The sequence below is a fragment of the Grus americana genome, chromosome 1, assembly GCF_028858705.1.
Source record: "Grus americana isolate bGruAme1 chromosome 1, bGruAme1.mat, whole genome shotgun sequence".
In the NCBI taxonomy this organism is placed as follows: domain Eukaryota; kingdom Metazoa; phylum Chordata; class Aves; order Gruiformes; family Gruidae; genus Grus; species Grus americana.
The window spans coordinates 190,607,493-190,630,665 of NC_072852.1; the positions used below are offsets into that span (position 1 = coordinate 190,607,493).

At 37.8% G+C, this 23,173-nt stretch overlaps 1 protein-coding gene across 2 annotated transcripts in view; it reads right to left on the reverse strand.

Annotated features, from left to right (window-relative positions):
* Positions 1-3,992: 3,992 nt before the first annotated feature.
* The window catches only part of COG6 (component of oligomeric golgi complex 6), a 60,624-nt gene continuing 41,443 nt past the window's right edge, over positions 3,993-23,173 (reverse strand). For both annotated transcript variants that reach the window (XM_054816592.1, XM_054816603.1), the window contains exons 14-19: positions 17,172-17,303; positions 16,483-16,650; positions 14,384-14,491; positions 12,807-12,860; positions 10,155-10,234; positions 3,993-6,532 (exon numbers count right to left, since the gene is read on the reverse strand). In XM_054816592.1, the coding sequence (XP_054672567.1) occupies positions 6,385-6,532; positions 10,155-10,234; positions 12,807-12,860; positions 14,384-14,491; positions 16,483-16,650; positions 17,172-17,303 (690 nt within the window). In that variant the 3' untranslated portion in view covers positions 3,993-6,384. The remainder of the gene's footprint in view (positions 6,533-10,154; positions 10,235-12,806; positions 12,861-14,383; positions 14,492-16,482; positions 16,651-17,171; positions 17,304-23,173) is intronic.

The following is a 23,173-nucleotide window of genomic DNA, read 5'->3' on the forward strand; positions in this document are numbered from 1 at the left end:
CAACTAATGTTATCTTTGGCTGATAAGAACTCTGTGCTTATTTGTGTGGCTTCTATAAATAGCATGTTCTGAATTTTTTTTCTCCCTAAATATAGGCAATGATACAGTCTGCCAGGCATTTTCCTGCAATTTGACAATACCACATCTGTGAACTAGGCAGCAAATGAAAGCTTCATTGTCTGAATATGAAACATGCAACAGTCTTTCTTTTTTGTCAGCTGCTCTGCAGTAATCTATCAAACACCTTTCAGCCATATCTTGCTCGATCAAGGTTTCCTTACTGCTACAGCAAGGTAGTAAAAAAACCCTACTATTTTTTTTTTAAAGAGAAAAGCCTTTGTGGTTCATCTTTTCATTGCATGCAAAGTCTGTGTGACAATTGCAGCGTGAGGGGGTCATACCCTGATTTAGACCTTAATATACATAAGACATGCACATCAGTGTACATATGGTAAGGGATAAGTGTACATTTTCGGGTGTAAAGGACTCCGTTGCATTTTGCCTTTCCATAGCTTTGCGCTAGAGGATTCTGCAGATTACTGAAGATTTACCCACATCATCTTTGAAGGGTTGAACAGTTGGTCAAGGGCCCAAGCAATGTCTTGGGTTTGCTTCATTTCTCCTCACACCATCTCTATATAAAGTGGCTCTTTATTCAAGGATGTAAATCCCTGGTGTATCAGAAGATGACCTTTGTGTGACAAGAGGTTCACCCACCTTTTGAGCATTTGGTAACCACATCTACTGGGCTAGTGTGGACATTCCCACTGGAGCACCAGCTCAGCAACCTAGCAGGGCAGCAAACACCCCGCTTAGTACAGCACAGGAGCACATGCTCACCCTTAAAATGCCTTTAAAATGCTTTTGAAGAAGTAGTTTGATCCTGAAAAACTCAAGTTGGCTTTGTACCATGTAGCGGACGGCTGGAGAGACCTGCCCTGCCATACGAAGGGCATTGCCTCTCCTACTCTTCAGGACAAATATCCAAGTTCAAGTTATATTCGTTTCCCATGTTTTGAAACTCTTTCAAGAAGCAAATTGGCTCAGAGTTCAACTACTGCTTTGTATGTCACCGGGTGACTCAAAGCATCTCATTTTACTCCAAATTACCCAAGGGTTAGAATTGTTGCAGGACTATCCTGAAGTTTAGTTTGTAAAGTGCTTAAGAGAAGTGGGGAAAAGATGTAGATGTTCTGGAAACCTTTAACAAGTAAATCCAACATGCAGGGGAGTTCAGTTACATGACATACCTTTTACTTCCACTGCAAGTTTCTTCTAATCTGCATTTTGAAAATTCTCTGAACTATTCAAACATAACATCAATTTAACATCAGTTTACAGCATCTAACCCTACCGTGGCTGTTTTGGATTGGCACCCTCATCATCAACCAATGGCTCTCCTTCTGTGTTTTCCCTCAGAAGCAGGTGGCAGCTGATTTCAAACAAACCCACACCCTGTCTGTGTTGCTTCTGGAGGGTGTGTTTTACTCATGGAAATATGTCTAACCTCTTCGTTTAATTTTCAAAATTTTATAAGCTTCCCACCCCCTGGGTTGCCTGGAAAGTGACTCAGCAAGGCAAGCAAAGGGATCAAAGAACAGCTAGGGTATTTTAAATGAATGGAAAAGTTTAGCGGTTCTGAAAGTATTTTCCTCCAACACATATTTCAAAAACTTTAATAAAAATAATTACAGCTGAGACCATTAGCAGACAAAATGCAGGGCTAGAGTCATAAATCTCAGAGAATAGGGAGGAACACTCTGAAATGCTGCAAAACAAATGCATTATCACCTTTCAAACCTCCTTAAGCTTCTCTTTTCCTATAATAGAAAACAAAAAATCACTGTGGCTGGGCTGCTGTGTGCTTGCTATAGTGAAAATCTTTATATTTTATTTCCATAGTCGTGTGCATATTTCTGAAGAGGGGAGAAGAAAATTGTACACATAGGATTGAACACAGAGGGGTTGTCACCAGTGTGGATGAACCACCATGGGTCCAACCCAAACTCAACTCTGCAGTTTGCTATTTGCTGGATATTCTGTGGGTGATGAAGTCCCGGCGTCCCGATTCTGTTTCAGGGACTCATGTATTGGAGGTCAAAGATAAAGCCCCCATGTAACAACTGAAGGAAGATCTAGACCTTGGAGACCTCAGGAGAGCCCTCACGTACACACCACAGGGCCAAACCACAGGGCCAAACTCCTCCTTGCTTCTTCTCTCATGCCTCCCGTATTTTGCATTGATTTATGCACAGCTGCTGAATTCAAGAGAAGAAACAGAGCTGCCCCATCTCAAACTACACAACAGCCAAGGGTTTGGGTGCTCTCCAGAAAGGCGCGAGATGTTGATTCCAAACTCCTTTGGCCCAGAACCCAGCTCTCCCACTTCCCATGACAGTGCTCTTTGCATCAGACAACGATGCAAAAAGCGGCCTTTTATGCATCCGTTCTCAGAATTGGGTTGTCAGAGCATCAAACGCTGAGAGCACTGCTACTATAGGCAGTTAAGTATTTACACACCTCTCTCTACCCAGTTTTCCGAAGCCCAGCACAGAATTACAACTGGCTCTTTGAAGGCATGCTGTTGTGGATGAAAGGTGTTTGACACTGTTACGATTTAGCCGATTTAGAAATTATTAATAGTATAAGGTAAATCAAAGGTTAAAATTTAGCAGCACTTAATGACTGAATAATTTTAGATTTGCAAGTAATTCAGTAAATATATCATGATCAAAACAGCGACTTAAATACAGATTCGAAGATGACAAGATTCACACTATCTTACTATAAGGTATCTTAAATCAAAGTGTATAGATAGGTAGAAACATATATATACATAAGACAAATAAACACAAACAGAAATATTACAGCCCAGTGATATATACCACCCACACTCGTAAAGGCAAATGTGTGTATTTTATGTAAGTAGAAAGGTGGATGAAGGAAGCTAGCATATCATTAGGATTTCCCTCTTTGAGTTTAGAGTAAATACTCACAATGCGTCAGCACCCCCCAACAGGTGATAGCTGAGACTCAAGAAGGCTGGAAGCTACCTTATAAAATTTCCCTCTTTGAGTTTAAATACTCACACCACATTGGCATTCCTCAGCAGGCGATAGTTTAGACTGGAGATGGCTGGCTTCGCCCTGGCAGACGATTCTCGTGAAGCTCATGCCTGAGAGGTGTCTCAGCTGAGGTGGGATACTGGTCACAGCCCGCTGCCATCCGGGAGGGGTCTCACTTAGAATTGCTATTGATAGGGTCTCAGATAATTGACTTTGGTCAGGTACTTTTCCACTCCGGCCCAGCTCGGATGGTGAAACATTCTGGTACTTTCCACCAGTTGCAGAGACTCAGAACTTTTCTGGCATCTGCCCCGTTTGGGCCATGGCTCAGGCACAGGTGTACCAGACTGTCAGGAGGTGATCGATTGACACTATTGTTCCCAAGTAATGGAGCAACAAGAATGTTACGGTTCCAGCACAGATGTACCAGGTCGTTACCAAGGGAGCGAGAACCAGACGCATTAAAGGGGCGCCTTGACGCTCTGCTCTGCTGCTCAGGTATGCAGCCCAGAGAAGTGGCGGGGAGAGATGCACCACGTACTCAGGAGAAGGGGAGGGTTGCACCACCACACATGCCCCTCCAAATCAAGTGTTTAAGGACAAACAGCAGCAGCACTGACTAACTCAGCCCAGGTGAGCATCTCTTCATGCACTCTGATGCTCTTCAGACCTGCAGTAACCAGTCCAAATACGGAGCCAGTACCGACACCCAGAATTATTCCATTTACTGCAACGCTTATGGGTCATCCATCCAACCGAGCAACTAGAAGTCTGCAGCTTCACTGCTCTTGGTGTGTAAATCCTGGGAATTTGTAAAATAAAAAGGTCAGAAATGCCAAGCTAGAAAATGGCAATCTAATCACCCTTTCCTTCCTCCTCTTAGGAAGGCAGGCAGGCAAGAGGAAATAACAACAGGGAAGACAGAAGTCAGTAAATCAAATGCTTTTATTGACATCTCTTCTCATTTGTGATCCTTTTTCATTTACTTTAATTGCACAGACCAAAATTAGTGATTGACTTTAATTTTTGTAAGTTACAACTTCTATAGCTTTTGCATTTTTATTAAGAGAAGATGAAATCACGGAGAAGTCTCTACACAGACTCAAAGATAGGAAGCAACTTCTTACTAATCTTCATGCAAACTACTAACTGATTATTGGAGACTGAGTGCAATTTCAGGAAAAAGTTCACTCTTATGAGTATGTTAATCTAATAACAAGCTAATTTATAATGCTTTCACAACTGATGTAATTTTCACATATTAGATAATAATTATAGGCATATTAAGCAATATTAATATCGTTAAACAACAATGAACAGCATTCTGAATGTATACTCTGGTAATGCAAAATCGGAGTAATTTAAAGTGCCTTACCTAGTAAAAGAGCATAATTTTCCATTAGAGCTTTTCTAAGCTTCTAGAATTTTTTGTCTTACAAGTCTGGAGTTTTTAAACAGAATAAATCTAACATTCACATTTACAGAAGAATTTAAGCCTGATCCAAGAACTCCAGGGACACTTACACTTTCAAATATTCTTCTATTATACCAACAAATTATGCCCATTTGGAAAAGGAGCTATTGCTTTAGTGTGGCATTACCAAGGAAGCCGATTTCTGAGCGCATTGTATTTATCTTGTGCAATGAGTTTTCTGAGAGACTAAAATGTATTGCTGCTGCTCTTCTCTATTTCTTGCTCATTTGCAAGCATACATACATATAATGCTGCCACCAAGTATATATTTTATGTGGGGAACATTATTACTGACAAAAATAAAATATGTAAGTTATTCAATATGAATGACTGCTCATCTTCCCCTTAATGTATATAAATAAGCCACATCTGAGCATAAACTCAGGCAACTGTCATAACTCTCTGTGGCACCCGTTCAACAACAAAGAGGAAAAAAAATAGTGAAATGCTTCCAATGAAACAGTTAGCTTAAATTATCCTTTAAAAAACCCAAACCCAAACAAAAACCACACAAGACAACCCCCAAACATCCCAAATTCTTTTTACTAACGTTTGATTTCCTGAAGGTTTTTCTATACCAAGGCTTTCCCGAAAGAAGAATATGTTTAAAGAATTTTGCACAAAATTATCATAAGGCCCAACAGAGAACAAGTGTCCTACTTATCTATTTTCCTCTTTTACTGTAAGCCAAGGTCCCCTAAATCATAACTCTCTATATAATTAGGGCTTCTACACAGAGAGGTTTACCTTTGCACCAAAGGAGGAAAGAAATGAAACCTTCACTCATGGCCTTTTACACATCAGCCTGGAACAACCACACACCCCGGCTCTCCCACATAATTCCCAGAAGAAACTGTGGCTGCCCCAGGTGAACTTAACTGTAATTCCTGGGAACACCACTGCAGACATATAAACCATGAAAATCTCTTGGTGGATTAACAACTGAATAAATGGTTGTACTAGTGCAGATGGACTTTTGCTGTATTTAAAAAAAAGCAAAACGAAACCCACGTACATGTGAAGGAGGAATAGCCGTACCGCTGTGCAAACCGTTTTCCTATCCCACGTTGTTATTGGTCCCACCCTTAAGAGATCTGCAAGTTTCAACTGATATAAGAATTCCTGCAGAACGATTGCACTAATACAAAATCCTTCCAGTAAAACAAAATTATAGAAATAATTTAAAGCATTAAATTCCAGGTTATGTGCATGCATGTAGTTCAAATATTTCTTTTTCTTACAGAAAATACCAGAACTAACAACAACGATAATGGATTACAAAACAGCACACAAATTTTGCCCTGAAGATATAATTAACAGGATTTCAAACAGCATCAAATATTCTGAAATGATTTATGAGCTGTAAAAGTGATGGTCTTAAGACATTCGAAGTATATCAGCTGTATTAAAATTACAGTTATCAGCATTTACTGATAATAGGCTGAGAAAAAGAGTGAAAGAACAGGGAGAAGAGCAAAAAAAAAATAAATTGGTGAGGTCGTAAGAGACACTGGTTCGATCTCTAGTTGAAAGGATTATGTACAGCAAGGAAAAAGCTTCTTTCCTTTATTCCCTTTCTCAAAGAGATTGCATATTGTCAAAGTCCATTTCAACTAGAGAAATACATTAAAATAATTTTTAATCTATATTCTATTTTCTGGCCTATAGAAGGTATTCAAAGACACAGGAAAGACTAGACTTCTGACAAACAGATTAAACAAAACCACATTCCTAGATATTTTAACTCTACGGTTACACATCAAAATTTGAAACAGAAAAATAACTTGATGCAAATACTCAAACAATACAAAACTATGGATTCAGATAAATCTGGCGGAAGCAAGACTATGAAAGGAGTGCCTGAACTTGATGAGGAGATCTGTGTAGTATGGTTTCTGGATCCTTATATTCATTTGAAGGATCCATCACAGCTGCATATAACTCAGTGTAAGCTCTGCAGACCAGTTCTGTTGACTGTTTTATTATCTGCTCTCTAAAAAACAAAACAAAACCATAATTTGCAAATTGTAGGAAATGTAACTGTACTACAAACAAAGAATTAAAGATATACACTAAAAATACACATTAAAAATCACTGTCAGTTACGTTTTACTTCAACTCTGAGAACAGCTTAAAGTTTTAAAACAAAAGAAGGCTTCTTCATCTCTTTGTATTGTACATAAACTCATATATGATCCTGATAACCAAGAAATTAGCTGCTTTAATTCTGCAATCATGAAAAAAAAAAAGTAGAAGGCTTTAATTTGCACGCATTAGGTTTTCACCTGCACTCCCCTGCATCTTTAAAAAGACTGATAATCTCAGTGATCTACTTTCTACCTCCTGTGGATTCTTGCTGTCCTTTGTAAATACACACATTTTTTTCATCTACCAGCAAATACATTCTACTTGCTTTATCTTAACAGCACCTGACTAATCGGTCAAAAAGGAAGAGCTGAAAGCGATAGCAGTCAGAGATTTAAAACTTGCTACAGCCTTTTACCAACAACGCTATGAAGTCTGTGTCCTGTTATTTTTCTGGATCTAAATGAGTACCAATGCATAGAGACTGGAGGCTAAATTTAACTGGAAAGTTTAATATTTCTTGAAGACAAACTAACAGTTTGATTTTACACTGCCCCTTGATTCAGTTTACTTTAATCACCATGGTGATGTGTTTACAGTTGCAGATGCATTTTTATCTATCAGAAAGAGTAGCTACAACTATTTTACAGCCAAACCCCTGCAAGTGGAACACCAGGAGAGGCTGAGGAAACCAAGGTAACCATGAATCCAGATTCAGACCTGCCGTACTACACAGCAAAGGAACAAAAAGACCAAAACCGCATCCATTAAAATCAGGGCTGAATTCACCAACCATTGGGAATCGACAAGTTAAAGAAATCTCAAAGACCAAGTGCGTAGATCTTCATCTTTTCAGGAAATACTAAGAAACGGAAGTTATGAGAAAGAAGATTAAAAGGTAAAACCTGCATTTTATTCTAATGCACATTATCCAGTTTTTTGATATACAGGATCAACTGCCAGTATTACTAGGTTATTAGAATACCTGAAAAAAAGACTGGCATTATAATAGGAAATCTAAAAATGCTATTATAAGGGAAATATATTCCAGGTGTTCAGTTACTGTAACATGACAATCTTTTAAGAAAGTATTGCACACAGAATTCATATAAAACTCACTGTATTGCATCAAATAATACTAAATTAAAAGAATAAGTTCATTAAAATATTCCAGAGGACTGAACAGCATCCAGTGAGTCTTTCCATCAAATAACCTCAGTGTCATTAATCAGTACATTAGGATTTCAGTTGCCATAACAACATGATACATTTTATCACTAACACAAATGGCAGCACTTTCTAAAAATAGTAATGCCAGCATTCAGTTTCTGTGATCCAACACAAATGAAAAGAACTTTACAAGACCAACAACCACATAAATAAATAGCTTAAAACTTTTTAAATGAGCAAAGGAATTTGAAAGATAAGAGCATGTACTGGCAAATGTTGGAAAGAATGCTCTTTGTAGTTGTAAAGCTTAAATGATATTGCCAGTGAGGATATAATACACTGGTCCCTTATCAAAAGCATGTGGTCTGATTTTGAGAACCAAAGAACTCTTGGGTTCCAGCTCAACTGTTGGATCACAATTATGTGATTTCAAGGAAGACATCTTCAAAATTCACATCAAACATCTGCAAAACTAACTTGAAAATTTCAACTACTATAGCCAGAGATTAAAATTATAGTACTAGTTAAATGTTTTGCTTTAATTTTGAGAAACTTCTGAATTTTGAAGGTTTACTTACCACAGAAAATATTATTATCAAGATTGTGATTCTACAAGCATGCATCTCTGTAGATAGGTATTTAACTTCAAAAGGATTGCTAGTGTTTATAGCTACATGTTTGAAGGTTAACAGGCTAACAGATCTTGGTTTGTTTTTTTTTTTTAATTCTAAGCAGAACCCGATCTATAGTGTTGAGTTATAGCAGGTTAATAAACTCCTGCATGTCAGCTGTGCTGTAGTAGCAGCTACAGTAATCATCCTCACCCAGGCTCCCCTCTCACCTCTCAGCTGCCCACTTTTGCAAGACAACATGAATTTGGCTTAAATTGTGCTGAGAGGTTTATAAAGCTTATTAATGGGATAAGGCTAAGTGCATACATGACCAGTTTACCTTGGTTCATCTGACAGAAGAAAGATTAAGTCAAAGTAATTTCGCTGTGCCTGAGTCTTTATGGTAGCATAAAGTCTACCTCTGAAAAATTGCTTCCATGTTAGCAGTGAAAAATTGAGGCTTTCAAAATACATTTACTGTTATTATGATTTTTAAATAGACCTACATTAAAAAAAGTACCAAGAGCTTAAATACAGGTTTAATAGCTTGACATCTAGAAGTAGAAGTTGCAATGCTTCACTGACATTATTGCTCAAGCTACCCTGTTTGATCTGTACTGGAGCAGAAGAGCTCTCACACAACAGGGTCAGCTCCGCTGGTAAGGCGCAGGAATGGTAACCCAAGCACAGAGACCCAACGAACTACTGAACAGCACCAACATCCCCCATGCCAAGCCATGCACCAGGTATATGGCATGAAACTGGAAGTCTTTGGATGAGAAGAACCTGAGCAACACAGCAGGAGAACCTAGCTGATTGCTGTAGGTCGCTTCCAACTAACTATTCTATTCTAGTCTAATAAATTCTCAACAATAAATATTTTTCCCTTGACATATGTCAGTTTCTAATTGCAAAATGCTGTAATACAACCCACTGAGGACAGGTACTAGCAATGAGACTCCAAATATTGTTGCATTATATAAAATGTGACACGCTGGTCTCAATTTCTGGTATATTCTGTAACCTGCATTCTTCACAAAAGTGTGAAAAATAATGTCAAGAAAGGTTTTTGATCAGTGCAGCATATAATTCTCTAAGTTTAAGTATTAGAAAATGTCTTCATATGGTTCGCATTTAATTGGAAAGAAATTCATGGCACTTTCCCTAGCCTTAGGGTTCAGTTATATTCAAAAAAACAAGAGAAGAGATAAATAATAAAGTTCCTGCTTCTATATTTCAGAGAAGAAATCACTAAAAAAAAAAATAATAGGTGAAGAGTATCTCAGCACAATATTCAATGAGACAGAATGCCAGTAGTCTACAGCAGAAGACAACAAAGTTGAAAATTCTAGACCTGATGGAGCAGTGGGGATAAAAGAAATCTTGTGTGGAAAATTACATACTTTATCTGTCTTTGGAATGCTTACAAAATAGTTCTAAAACAATTCACAACTAAGTTGACAAAAAACTGCTGACACAGCGGAACACATTCAAAACAGAGGAATGTAATTCATTTTGACGGTGGCCATTAAATCAAGAGTAACTACTTCAGAAAGTTACAGAATTACATATTCCTCACTGTTCAAGAAGAGGAGAGTCAGAACAACACTGAATTGTGACCTGAAGGACAATGCAAATGTGATTACAGCTGATAACCTGAATTCTCATCATGATCCATTAAAACTTAATCAAATTCACCTTTCTGATCATTATGCAGGCATAATAGAAATTCAAAGGTAAGGTACTTACTTCACAGTGGCACTCAGAAGGAAATTCAACTGGGACATTAACAGACTATCTGGAGCAGACAGATAGCGATCAAACTGTGCCTAGGGGTGGGGGGAAAAAAGAGAATATGAGATCAACATATGAAAAACTTGCTGTTAGATGAGAATAGGTAAAATCACAGATCTCTGAAAAGTGATTACATTAAAATGCCACCTTATTTGATAAAAATGTCTATTTTTATATATTTAAGATAGAGCCTAACATACTATACAAAAGTTTAAGGTAGAACTTAATAGTCCAAACCCAATGTCTAACTTCAGCACCTCTGTCACCAGCATTTTAAGTTTCTGACTCTGACAAGTATGGGTGGAGGGGCAAATAATGAGAATCCAGCTTCCATAATTATCCATCTAAGTTTCCTATGCAGCTGGTGCATGTATGCATGAACCTCTGAAGATCAGACCTAGTCTATTCAGTGCAGAGGGAATATAGTAGCCTCCAGACAGAAATCTAGTCTGTCCAAGTTAGACATGTTGCACATTTCTTTTTACATGTTTCTTTTTACTTTTTGGCAGGGAGTCATTGCTTAATAATCTAATAAGCAATTATGTTGGGAAAAACAAGAGCAAGGGACCTAGCTCAGGCTCCTCAAACTGCTTCTAGGTCTACTTCTCCTTCCCCATATAATACAGTGAAAAAAACTGTGGTGCTTTGATTTTAGTAGTTTGGAGTGGAAAACACTAAGAAAGAAAATTACTGCTGTCTTCAACTACCTATAAGAGAAGTTGTGGATGCCCCGTCCCTGGAAGTGTTCAAGGCCAGGCTGGATGGGGCTTTGGGCAACCTGGTCTAGTGGAGGGTGTCCCTGCCGATGGCAGGGGGTTGGAACTAGATGATCTTTAAAGGTCCCTTCCAACCCAAACCATTCTATGATTCTATGATCACATGGGTGACTATGGAGAAGATGGAACCAGGTCTTCTCACAGGTGAAAACATGAGGAATACCGGACACATATTACACTAAGGAAAATTCTGATTAGATAGTAAGAGGAAAAATTCTCACCAGGAGTGTCATCAAACACTGAACAGGCTACACAGAAAAGCTGTATAATCTCCATCCCTGGAATTACTCACTCAGTCAAGGCCCTTGGCAACTTTATCTAATGATGGCAACCTTCCTGAACACTGGATGAATCTTCTCAAGCTGGTAAATCCTAAAATCCACATACATACATCCATTTGTGCAAAAAGTGGGCACAAATGACTAATGAAGTCACTCTCAGTTCTCACAAATTAAGTTTTTGGGGTTATCTACCCTCGTTCAGAAAGCAAGGGAGCTTTAATTGGGAGAGAGGTACAGACTTTACTAGAACAGTGTTTGTAAGCACACATCAACAACTTAAAAGGCTGGGACCTGGAAAACTTTCAGGTTAAGTTGGGAGGCAGTGAATCTGCCTGCAAGTACTCCCTCCACATGGTTTAAACCCTGGGAAGCCAAAGGATTAGGTTGATAGATGGGATTTATGTGGGTTTGATTTCAGCATACTGGGTTCCATTCTCGTTCAAGTATGTTCACACAAGTAGAGATTAAAGGAAGTAATGAACAAAATAAAACAGTTGGATTCTTCTCTATTCAAGTGAAATTATTATGTACCGTTACAGACAACAGAGCTACATATATATCTAATTTAAAGAGATGGTCCCCAAGCTACAGTCTTCAAATCCCTCGTTGGTCTACAAGACCATGATAAACAGAAGATATTTAAAAGCAAAAATTATAAATATTGATAAGAATGCATGCTGATCTGAGTAAACCACTGAGTGCTCTGTGCCAGAACTCTGTCCATCCAACCAGCTTGGGAATCACTGTTTTAAAACTTGAACAGAGGAAAACAGGCTACACTGACCTGAATGCCAATCAGGAGGGATTCAACACAGAAATTTTTAAAAGACCTTTTTTTAAAAAATAAATTCTTTTAAAAAGACCCTTTTTTTTCTCGTGGGGGTATACACGTACTGCTGGATGAGCAGGCCTTACAGTTAAACTTTCAGAATAAAGCTAAACTTGGCTAAGCAAGAAGAGTGACAGATCATGTATTATTGCCTACTGAACTGCGATATTGCTATTTCTATGCAAAATAGCCTTCACACACTCTAAGAAAAAATATCAGCTGATAATTTGTTTTAAAATATATTGCAGCTTTCAACTTAAAAAATGTAACTGTGGCATATGCCCAGCACCTAACTTCTGAGTTTAGCTGAACTATTTGCATAAAATCAAAGCCTTAGGACTAAAATTATAAATGATAGCAGAACCTATATTTCAAAGCACACAGGCAAAAACACCCCTTCAGTGATTAAAACTAATTAGAGCTAAGTATTTGCTTTTAGCAATTTAAGATGACTCATGGGATAACAGTCTTGTAAGTAAAGTTCTGTTTCTCAAGGCTCAGAAACTAATATTCTATTACCGCCCATTCATAAATAATTTATGTATTTATTACTTCAAGTGGTCAAATTACTACAAATGAAGAAAGTATTCCCAGACATGTAATTTAGCTTTTCTTAAAGACTATGACTGGTTAGATGAATATCTACTACATCACACAATTAACAGTATTCTTTCCCATGTTACAGCATCATCATCATAATATGAAATTGTAAAATGCTTACCATTGCAACCTTCAGGGACATGGAATCCATACTTGGCAAATTTGAAAGAGGACCCTAAGAATCAGTAGCCAAAGAGGGGTGGGAAAAAAGGTCATATTAGCATATGGAAAAAGATAAGAAATAATAAATTCTACAAACAGTTCAATACTAAATTATTATTTCGTCCTGCTACAGGATCTTTTTGTTTGGAAACTGAATCACCATATCAATACTGGAATGCTGTAACAGTTCATTTGTATTCTACCGCTCTCTTAAATGAAAAAAAATCAGAATACTGAGTTCTTAATATGTCCTTTCAAGTCCTTTTCTTCCTTCTTCCCCATTAAATCATAAACCCCCCCAAAAGCCTTCCACAAAGTTGAGGATAAAAACTGAACTACAAACTGGGTGCATCCCCTTCATGTTCCAGAATTACAGAGGACAACCTAGCTCTGGTCATCTGTTCTGGGACCGTGCAGAATTCAAGCCTGCTTCCCAGTAAATCTTCCATGCAGGTATGGCACTACAATGTATATGTGCTGCCTAGCCCCCCAGCAAATCCTGTGATGACGTCACCTCTGCAGCCAGGCAGCTGGACAGATACAAATGAAAATTCCTACATTCTGTTAAACAATCTGCCCTGGTCTATTTGAAATTGGTTTTAGAACAGGAGATCGGCTCATGAATAGGAAACTAAGCTGAGTTATTAATCAGATTATTTATACATTTATTTATTCATCTTTATACATAAAAATCTGTTGAGTTTGGGCACTTTATGCAAAATTATTGGCTGAAGAAACAACATAAAGCTCTCCAACAGAGTTCTGCTTTCTCCAGAAAACACTGTTCTTCATCTTCACAAAAGATCACAAAAGGACATGGTCACAGCTGAAGGGGAGAGGGGCTGTTTTAACACCTATAACATAACAACTGTGGTTCACAGGAAAGGAAGAGCATAAGCTCTGAATTCCAGTTTTCAGCTCACTCTAAGAAATCGGAAGTTTTCACTTTTAGAATCTCACTGTCTTGGTGCTGGAATAGCTAGAGCAATGAATAAGGACAAAAGCAGAAATTATTCCAAATTACTATTAAACTCCTCTGCCAATTTAACACAGAAGAAAAAAAGCAGTAATTGCCTAATGCATGTACGGTGTGCAATGGAAGAAACCCGAATGCTGCATGCACTGTAGGTCCGATATGTTCTAGATATCATGGAAGTGGTATAGATACCCAGTATTTGTGGTTTAGAGCCAGCTTGACTCTGACACTTTCTGAAGCATATTAAACTACCTATACAGTTATTCTGAGAATGTACAGGATGTCTGTGGTGTACGGAGCCTGTTGATGGTACACAGATAAGCTGCACAGAAGGACTGCTGCACACCAGCCCTGCTAGGCTTGCTGAATGTACAGTATCGGGAAAATCTGTATTAGCAAGGTGCCTTTGTCTAGCAGTCCTGCTCCCATGTGAAAAACCAACAGATATTACTGCGTTTTTGCTTTCAGAGGAAGCTTGATTTTCAAAAATATTAGTGCCAAAATTCTTCTCGTCGGCAGGTATGCAGTACCTCCTCAGCGTGTACGTTATAGAAGCTTACCTGTTCCGGTTTGTGTTGCTGCACAGAGTTATATATGTAACTTAGACCAGCTCTTGTTAACACGTAGGAAGCTTGTTCATTTATGAGTGTATCTAAATGAGCTTCAATCTGAAATTTTAAGCGTAAGATATTTATAAAATGTGCATGAGAATATTAAATAGAACAAGCTCTGGGGTTAAAAAGTCTAGAAACACAATAAGAAGAAGAAAAAAAAAAACCCCAAAGAAAAGGCGAGTGATCAACAAACAAGAAAAAAACAAAAACAGATACAGCATAATTATTTTATCCAGTTATATCTTCCATATTATAAAAAGCCAATAATAAAAATATTGATAATTCTTTCAGGTCTAACAGAACAACCTATTTTTTTTGTATTTGTAAATTCAACAGCACCAAAAATTAAGAATACCAAAGCTCTAATCTTAAAATCTGCTATATAATTTTATTTTGCTATAGTTCTTTGAAAATATGTGATAAAAATCATCCAACTCCTGTTGAAAATATTGACAATAGCATGGCAGTTTTATAATAAACAAGAGAAAGAGACAGGCTTTTACAAGGAAAGTAAAACTGAAACTAAATCATAATCAGTAATGCTTTTAAATTCAATACTGATAAACATGTATTTGAAAAAAGTTAACTGAAAGAACAATAGACAATGAAATTACAGCTATCGATTTTGCTTTAATTATCTTCATATGAAAAAATGTCATAAATGTATTTTACATTCTTAGTATCATTTTCACTTTGCAAAGAAACCTAATCAATAAATCCAGTCACAGCAGCAGCAATCATTTTTCACTTTGAGTAGTCTTGAAAGATATTTGGGTATATAAACATTATTACTTCATTTTTACAGATAAGTACCCACATTTCTTTTATTTTTCTTCCAATCCTAAAGAAAAGCAAAAATCTATAATATATCAAACTCTAGTAAAATGTAAGACTCCCATGTCTGGTATGTTAAGAGTTCACCTTTTTCTTTTCTAAAATTGTTTAGAAAAATGCACTTTTTAAATCATGAGGGAACTCTTAATATTTCAATTTGGAGATTTTAACTGTCTTAGAGAGTTCTTCTTTTTCTATGAAAAAAAGTTTTTCTTATTAAATATGCCATTCTAACTCCACTTTAATAACCTACTTATGTATAATCTTAAAGATATTTTTTCAGTCTGTTCCTGTATTTGTAAAACGTTTGAAGAAAGTAAATGTTATTAAATGCATAACCTTCAATTCTACTGCTTATTTGAAGAATAAATCAATTGCAACATTTACTGTGAAAAAGAAACTCTGATAATAGAAATTAGAAATGCCCCAGACAGTTTGGTGGCGTTGTCTGTTTGTTTGTTTCAGAGCTAAAAGGTGCTAGAAATTCTAATTAGGAGTAGAAAGCGAAAAATGGCTCACAGCCAATCTTTACTGATGCCTTCAAATAAGAAGTCGTGACTTTTTTCTAAGCCCCCCAGCTCCAAAAGCTCTCCTGAGATATATTGCAGAGATGTTCATGCAGCAAAACTATAAACGGGCAGTGCGTAAGTTTTCCCAAGTCAATGGTTTATAAACTACATTTCCATTTCAAACTGGTACCACATATGAACTACTATCCTGGCACATTAGGTGAAATTGAACAAATGAGAAAAGAAAGGGAGAAAGAAGGACTGAAGTAGTAACTTCAGCTATACTATATTCTAGTATAAACTAGATGATGATCTAGTATTACCTATATGATGGAATATAGTCAGCCATTTGACTGTTTGAGCTTTCCACTTGCTGCTTCTCACAAAGTTTGCAGGTAAGTATTAGCCTGATTAGGATAATGAAAATGTTCACTGATATGGGTTTATCTGCAACTAAACCAAGCCAAACCAAATCTTCTAATCATTTTTTTGTCTGTTTAGAATAAAAGATGCTGTGTACCATAAGCTCTGATACCTGCTATTTGTTTCTGGTGTCTGATAAGAACCCCTCTTATCCCATTTCCTTGATTTAGAATTGACCCAAAGCCAACATTATCAAAGATAAATAGGTTCACATCACAACTTATAGTCTGAAAAAAATCAGTAATAAGTTAATTTCCTTTTGGGTTTATTAAAGCTTACCTGAAACTGTAACATTTCTAGACGTTTGTCAGTGAATTCAAAGAGAGCCAAAGTAGTCTTCATCATATAAAGTGAATTTACCATGAAGGTCGCCATATCAGCCGTGCCCAAATTACTAGCAGACATAGTACACATCTGTAACAATGGATCTAGCACACAAGACAGAACCTAAAATAGAAAACACACAGAAAAGAGGGAGGGGAAGGAGAAAATCATGTCACACAAGGCTTCTAAGCTCATTCTGTCTCTATCATGTATTTATTCCCCAAAGCAGAATAAAGAGAAATCTGAGTTTCCAACTGTGAAAGTAGTTTTCTACTGGGTTTGTCAGCAGGTGATCAGCTACCATAGTGATGGGAAAAGTATAAAAACCAGAGAACAGATTCTAACATAGCAGGAGAAAGAGTAACCCAGATTAGATAATTGGTAATTGTGCAATCTTGAGGGTGTATTTACTTAATGGACCAGTAATTGGCTAACAGAATTTAGATACCGTGTGAAGAGTAGCACTCCATACTGTACTGTAATTATCCACTTTGTTAGTCACCATCTTTACAAACTCGGGTTTGTCAGAAAGCTCCAAAATGGGACCAGACAAAAAAGTAATATTTCACCCATCTTTTGTGTACCGAGACTAACTTACACATACTTTTTTTGCCCCCTCCTCTTCAAGGCAATCATTCTTATACCTGCACAAAGTCAGCTTGACGGGCATCCAGTGGAACAACAGATGAGTCATGAGATGCCAGAACCTCCCGTAGCAAGTTAAGTGTCTGATTTAGTGCAGAGCTTGGGCCAAGATCAGGAGGTGGGAGCTCAACCTGAAGAACAAGATTATCTGTTTGTGTTTTTTTTTTAAATTTAATTTACAGCAAACACCATCCAATCTGTTAGCGTAAATGCAAACAGCTAATAATAAAATTACATGTACGCATTCAGGGAAGAACTTTGATACTGGACAAATCTAGCATGTTGCAGATAATAATTGCCTGCAACTTTCAACGTAACCATCCCATTCAGTGACAAACAAGCAAAACTGAATTTCTTTTTTCACTTAGACTATGCCTATTTTATAATCTAGAGATCTAGAGAAACCCAAACACTACCATTTTTAGCAGTAAAAAAAATACATTTGCTAGATTAGGTGCCAAAGAATAGCCACATTGTTGGCACCACTGAGTTCACTTTGAGCAGGACCTCCTGTAAACACTCCAGAATCTAGTGCAGGCAGAGCTCTGGGATATTAGGGCCATACTGCAACAGCTGAATGAAGTCATCTTCTTGACAAGGCTGCACAGCCCCTACCACGCTGAGTATGAGAGCAGCAGTCACAGATACAACAGTCTTAATCCCTAGCAAGTTTTAACCTTAAATTACTAGTATACAAATGAACTGCATACAAGCTAACTCAAGTACACCTTCATACTGCAACGATACTGCAAGAACTGGAAGGCAGGCCTACCTCCAAGACAAGAAGTAGGAATTGCAGATGGTTAAAAACCAGAAAGAAAAAAAGTTGGTAAATCTTATAGAAAAAGCACACTTTCAGAGTCAAATTATGAAAAGTTGGAGCACCTGAAATGAACTGAAATTCTGCGCTATTTTTAACACAGGTTCACATGCTTTAGCCCTTCTTTGTAACAGGCTACCAAATGCTTCATAAAATGTTTATATAATATAAAAACTAGCACATCTCTTTTTCCCAACCCACACTCCTCAGGCTCCACTCCAAATGCAGTTGCACCTTCATGTCTTCCATGCTGCCTGAAACTGGCTTCCTGCTGCCTCCAGACCCTCATTACAGCCCAGGCTGCTGCCCTCCTTCCCTGCTGCCAACAACCCTCTTCCCACCTTCCCGTCTCCTGCCTACCCACAGGCAAACACAGATCTGGCCGGATCGCGTGGGAGTAAGGAGATCCCCAGCAATATAGGATAAGTGAACACTTCAAGGCATAATCTCTTCCCAGAAGGATGCAGGGAGAACTAAATTTGGCCTGGCCTGGAACTGGCCTGTGCATCTCACTCAAGGTATTTGGGTGCAGCAGAGCAAGGCAGCGTGCACTTCTGCAACGCTCTTAAGACTCCAGCTCAATGAGAAAAGGCGGCAGCTTTGGATGGATCCCCAAGCCACAGGCAACATGTTCCAGACCTTCCCAAATGCGAACTACCGATTAATAGCATAACAACATGGATGTCTGAGTCTTCAAGGAAGGAAAAAAAATATCAAAGGGGCAGAGGCTGATGGCCAAGGAAACAAAGGAGGAGAGCCTAAGAGGCATTTTCAGAGTGGAGCATTATGGGGCCTTGTGGAAATGAATCTTTACCTAATGAACATGCCACCAGAGAAAGAAGAAACAACTCTCTCTCTTTGGAGCCAGGCCTAGCTTTCACGCTTTGTGTGTTCTGAAACATTTGAGATACTGCACGTCCCCTCGCTGTTACCAAGACAGATCGAACAAAAACTTTTTTGCATCCTTCTGAATACAAAGTGTTCCTCTATTCTCACTTTCCAAGAGAGTATACTGAATTTGAGGAACTAATGGAAAACTCAGTCTAATAGGTTCAGAGAACAGTTGTTGTTCAGCATAAGCAGTCCTGAAAGCATAAAACAAATATTCTAGCAATGAAGTAACAGTAATTCAGAAAGAGACACTTATTCAGTGCTGATTAGTAGCAAAGTTCAGTGAAATTTACAGCACTGAGTGACTTTCTTCTTGTTTATTCTTGTTATTATTAGGGGTATTGATTGTGCCCTGAACACACTGTTCTCAGACCTGAACTGGACCGTGTTCAGGGATATTTTGGCATTAATTTGAGACTAGAGTTTGATGGAGTTTTCACTTCCAACACACACATAGATCATGGCAATAATAATTTCAGGGTTCTTTGCACAGAATTTCTGTCTCCTGAAGTAGCTGATGGTCAGAAGCTTCTAAATTAGCTTCATCTTTCATTTAATCTGCTCTTTTAAAGTCCACTGTCTTCTAGATGGGAGCAAGGAACAACATTATGAAAGAAGAAAATACGGCAAGGAATAAAGGTTTAGATCATTAGATTCTATTAGGGTTAGCTTGAAATTCCTGACTACTGCAATACAGGCAGAATTATCAGTAAGGGGAAGGAAAATTAAAGCAGTGCTATATTAATTTTGAAAATTCTAACTTTTGCGCATGACTATAGATGCGGTTTTTTCAGAATTAAAAAGGAAAATTTAAAAACATATATCTAATTTATAGATGAACCTACCGATTCATGAGAGCTAAATCACTATTTTAATTAAAAAAAAAAAATTGAAGCCCTGACTGTTTTATGTGCACTAAAATACTATTATAACTGATCCTATTTCCAGAAAAATAGATTTGAAATACATGCTGAATTCTACCTTTGAAATACCTGCTTCAGATGCAAGCCAGACAGGGGCTAACTAAATAATTATCAGAGAAATTCTGTAGCAACTAGTTCAATAACATTAAAACATACTCATAACCAGCAATGCAGTCATGCAGAAATGTGGCAAATCAGCTGTTCAGCCTTTCAAAGAAAACAAGAAGAAATTCCTGATTTTTAAAATCCAATATACAAAACTGAAATGAATTCTCCTAAAATTACAACAGACACTGAAAGTTGTACATAAGGTTGAGTATAAAAGATTGTATCTTCATTTAAAGTTCTGCATATCAGTCAGTGCGGAATAGTTACTAAGCCAGTAATCTTCCTCCAAATATACAAACCAGAGCAGCTTCTCTGTCTATGAGAGCAAATAGCTCAAAGGATATCTTGAAGGATTTAACAAACAGCAAAGGAAAATACAAGAAAAAGAAAAGTCAGTATCAACAATCAAGAAAAGAGTGCATGTACGTTAATTGTTTCCCTTTCTCATTTACAAAGAAGGTTAAATGAAAAAAAAAGTGCAATTTTTATTCCTATTAAATACAGTTAGTTCTATTAAGGACTGGAGCAGATATTAAGGAGCAGCTCTGTTAAAAGCTCATACATGCACCTGCAAATACTGAAAAGGCAAGGAAACAAAACTATTTATATACTATCCTACTTGAACATCAGAAAGTTAACAGTACAGAAAGACATGGACATACTGGAGCGAGTTGAGCAAAGGGCCACAAAATTCATGAAGGGACCAGAATGTCTCCTACACAAGGAGAGGCTGTGTTCAGCTCAGAGAAAAGATAAGGGGTATTATCACTGTGTATAAATCACTTATGGGAGGGATAAAGAAAAGAGAGACAGACTCTTCTCAGTGGTGTCCAGTGACAGGTCAAAAGGCAACGAGCACAGATTGAAACACGGGAAAACAATTTTTTACAGTGAGGTTAGTCAAACATTGGAGAGATTGCACAGTGAGGTTGTGGAGTCTCCATCCTTGGAGACATTAAAAACTCAAATGGAACTAGTCCTGGGCAACCTGCTCTAGCTGATATTCTTTGAGCAAGATGGTTGGACTAGATGATTTCTAGACGTTCCTGCTGAACTCATCCATTCTGCAATTCTATAATACTAGTATTAAATAAAACAAGAAGGTAATTTTAAACACAGAACTCCTTGGAGAAAGCACTGCTTAGAGTGACAAATAAAAGGTTGGTGGGTTTTTTTAAGGGCCTAATCAGCTTTTAATATAGTCCTTTAAAAACCTCACTGGCAGCGGGTGGAGACAAAGCCCTACAGATGTGAAACCTTGTAAAAAGGTATCTGGATGTTTCATCCTGTCAGTCACAACTGAGTAGCATCAACTACAGAAGTTCATTCTACAAATTGAGACAATATTCACCATAATGAAACAGCAGCAGTGTAAGAAACTTGAGTGCATGTCTACCAGAGAAGCTTCAGAGAAGCTGTCCTAAGTTCTTTTGAGCCCTATTAGGATCCTACAGAGATCACCAAAGTAGAATGCCTAATGCTTTTCAGCTATCAAGTTGGTCATGAAAGAAAAGACAACAGAAAAATTCTTGCTAGCTTTGCTTTGTTCACATGGATCCATTCAAAACCACAACAGCATTCAGATCACAACATCAACCAGTCTCATTTAATCTGCCTCATATCTGCTTTCCCAGAAACCTAATTGGTTTCTTTCTGACAGGAATCAAATTATGAGGGAGAAGTTTACGGTTATTCCCCTGCAATGTTTTAATACCTCTCCCACTGACAAACTTAACAGATAATGCCATCACAACATTTAATTTGCATACATCTACTCTAAAAAGAACACCACTAAGGAATAACAATCCCAAAACTTGATTTGGGGTACTCTACTAATAGTCTTCTAACAGCGCAGCCAGCAGATGACAGGTTAGTTTGGCATAATCTCTATTACCCTTATGATAACTCTCATTCCATTTAATTCAATGTTTGCGATTATTCTTTCTTTTAATAATTGGACTAGAATACTACTGAAGCCAGAGTAAGGACAGGTGTTCTTGAAAATTCCCACTCTCCTCATGTATTAGCTGGTCCAATAAAACATGCTGGCATAGGTAAGTCTAACAGGCTTGTTAAAATGCCTCACCAGTGGACTCACGATTTCAAATGACAATTCTCTCACTATGAGAGAACTGATAGAGCAGTCCATCCACTCCAGTGCATGAGGCACTTTGAACTTTGCTTCCAGTTCATTGGAACAGTTGCTTTTGTTCTGATAATTATTTTAATTTAGTATTTTCTCTCGGATTTATCATCATCTGTAAAATGGTAATCTGTACCAGGCTGTTTTTTTCTTAGATCCAGACAGTGAGTAACGCAAGCAGAATCCCAAATCCCTAAACATTTCAATTATTAGAGCAGGGTCAAAGGAAACATATAAAGAATACATAAGGATTGAACCTATAATTCTGATCTGCTTTACTAGGATGGCTGGTAGACCCATGGCTGGATTCCAGAAAGAGAAAAAGAAACAAATACAAACACGATTTTTCAGCACAGGGACACTAACATTCAAAAAACATTCTGGTTGAACCAACAACCAGGCCAAACCAATTGTTACCAGAGGTAGAAAGCACTGGCAGGACTGCCCAACACTGCCTCTGAAGGGTAAGAACCAGCAATGCAAAGGAGAGACAGCATTTGCAGTAAAATGCACTGAACCTTCAGTGACACAGGAGAAGGGTGCACAGCTTCTATATGATGTCAGCATTGAGCTCTACGACGACCAGAGAATCTCAAAACTATGAGTGGCACTTTAAACCCTGAAAACAAAGTGGCTTTGCAATGACTCCATTACCAAGCTTCACGACAGGTTTCAAGGACTATCACACACAGAGAGACTCCCTCATGATAACAATGGACTTACTTTCAGGCAATATGCTGAATATTTCTGTTACATAGACTTCAGCTCGTAAAGAGCTACCTGAGAAGTCTGAACGAGAACACCATAAAAACGGTTTCTCAGGCTGAAGAGTCTGAAGTTGTGAGAACTGCTGACTACCTTATTTTCAGATTACAACCAGGATGCTTGAGATTTTTCTGATGTAATGAAAAAAAATGTTGATAGGAAAGTGCTTCTGAGCAAGTCAGTAAGTACTCTGAAGTAACCAGGGATTTCCCTGTACCATTTACACTGATGGCTTGACAACCAAGAGGGAGAATCCTGATCTAAGACTGCCTTTAAGTTTCCATACAGCTCTCTGCTTGTGACACTCCTTATGTAATATGGGACTCTTCTCAAAAATAGATGTGAAGAGGA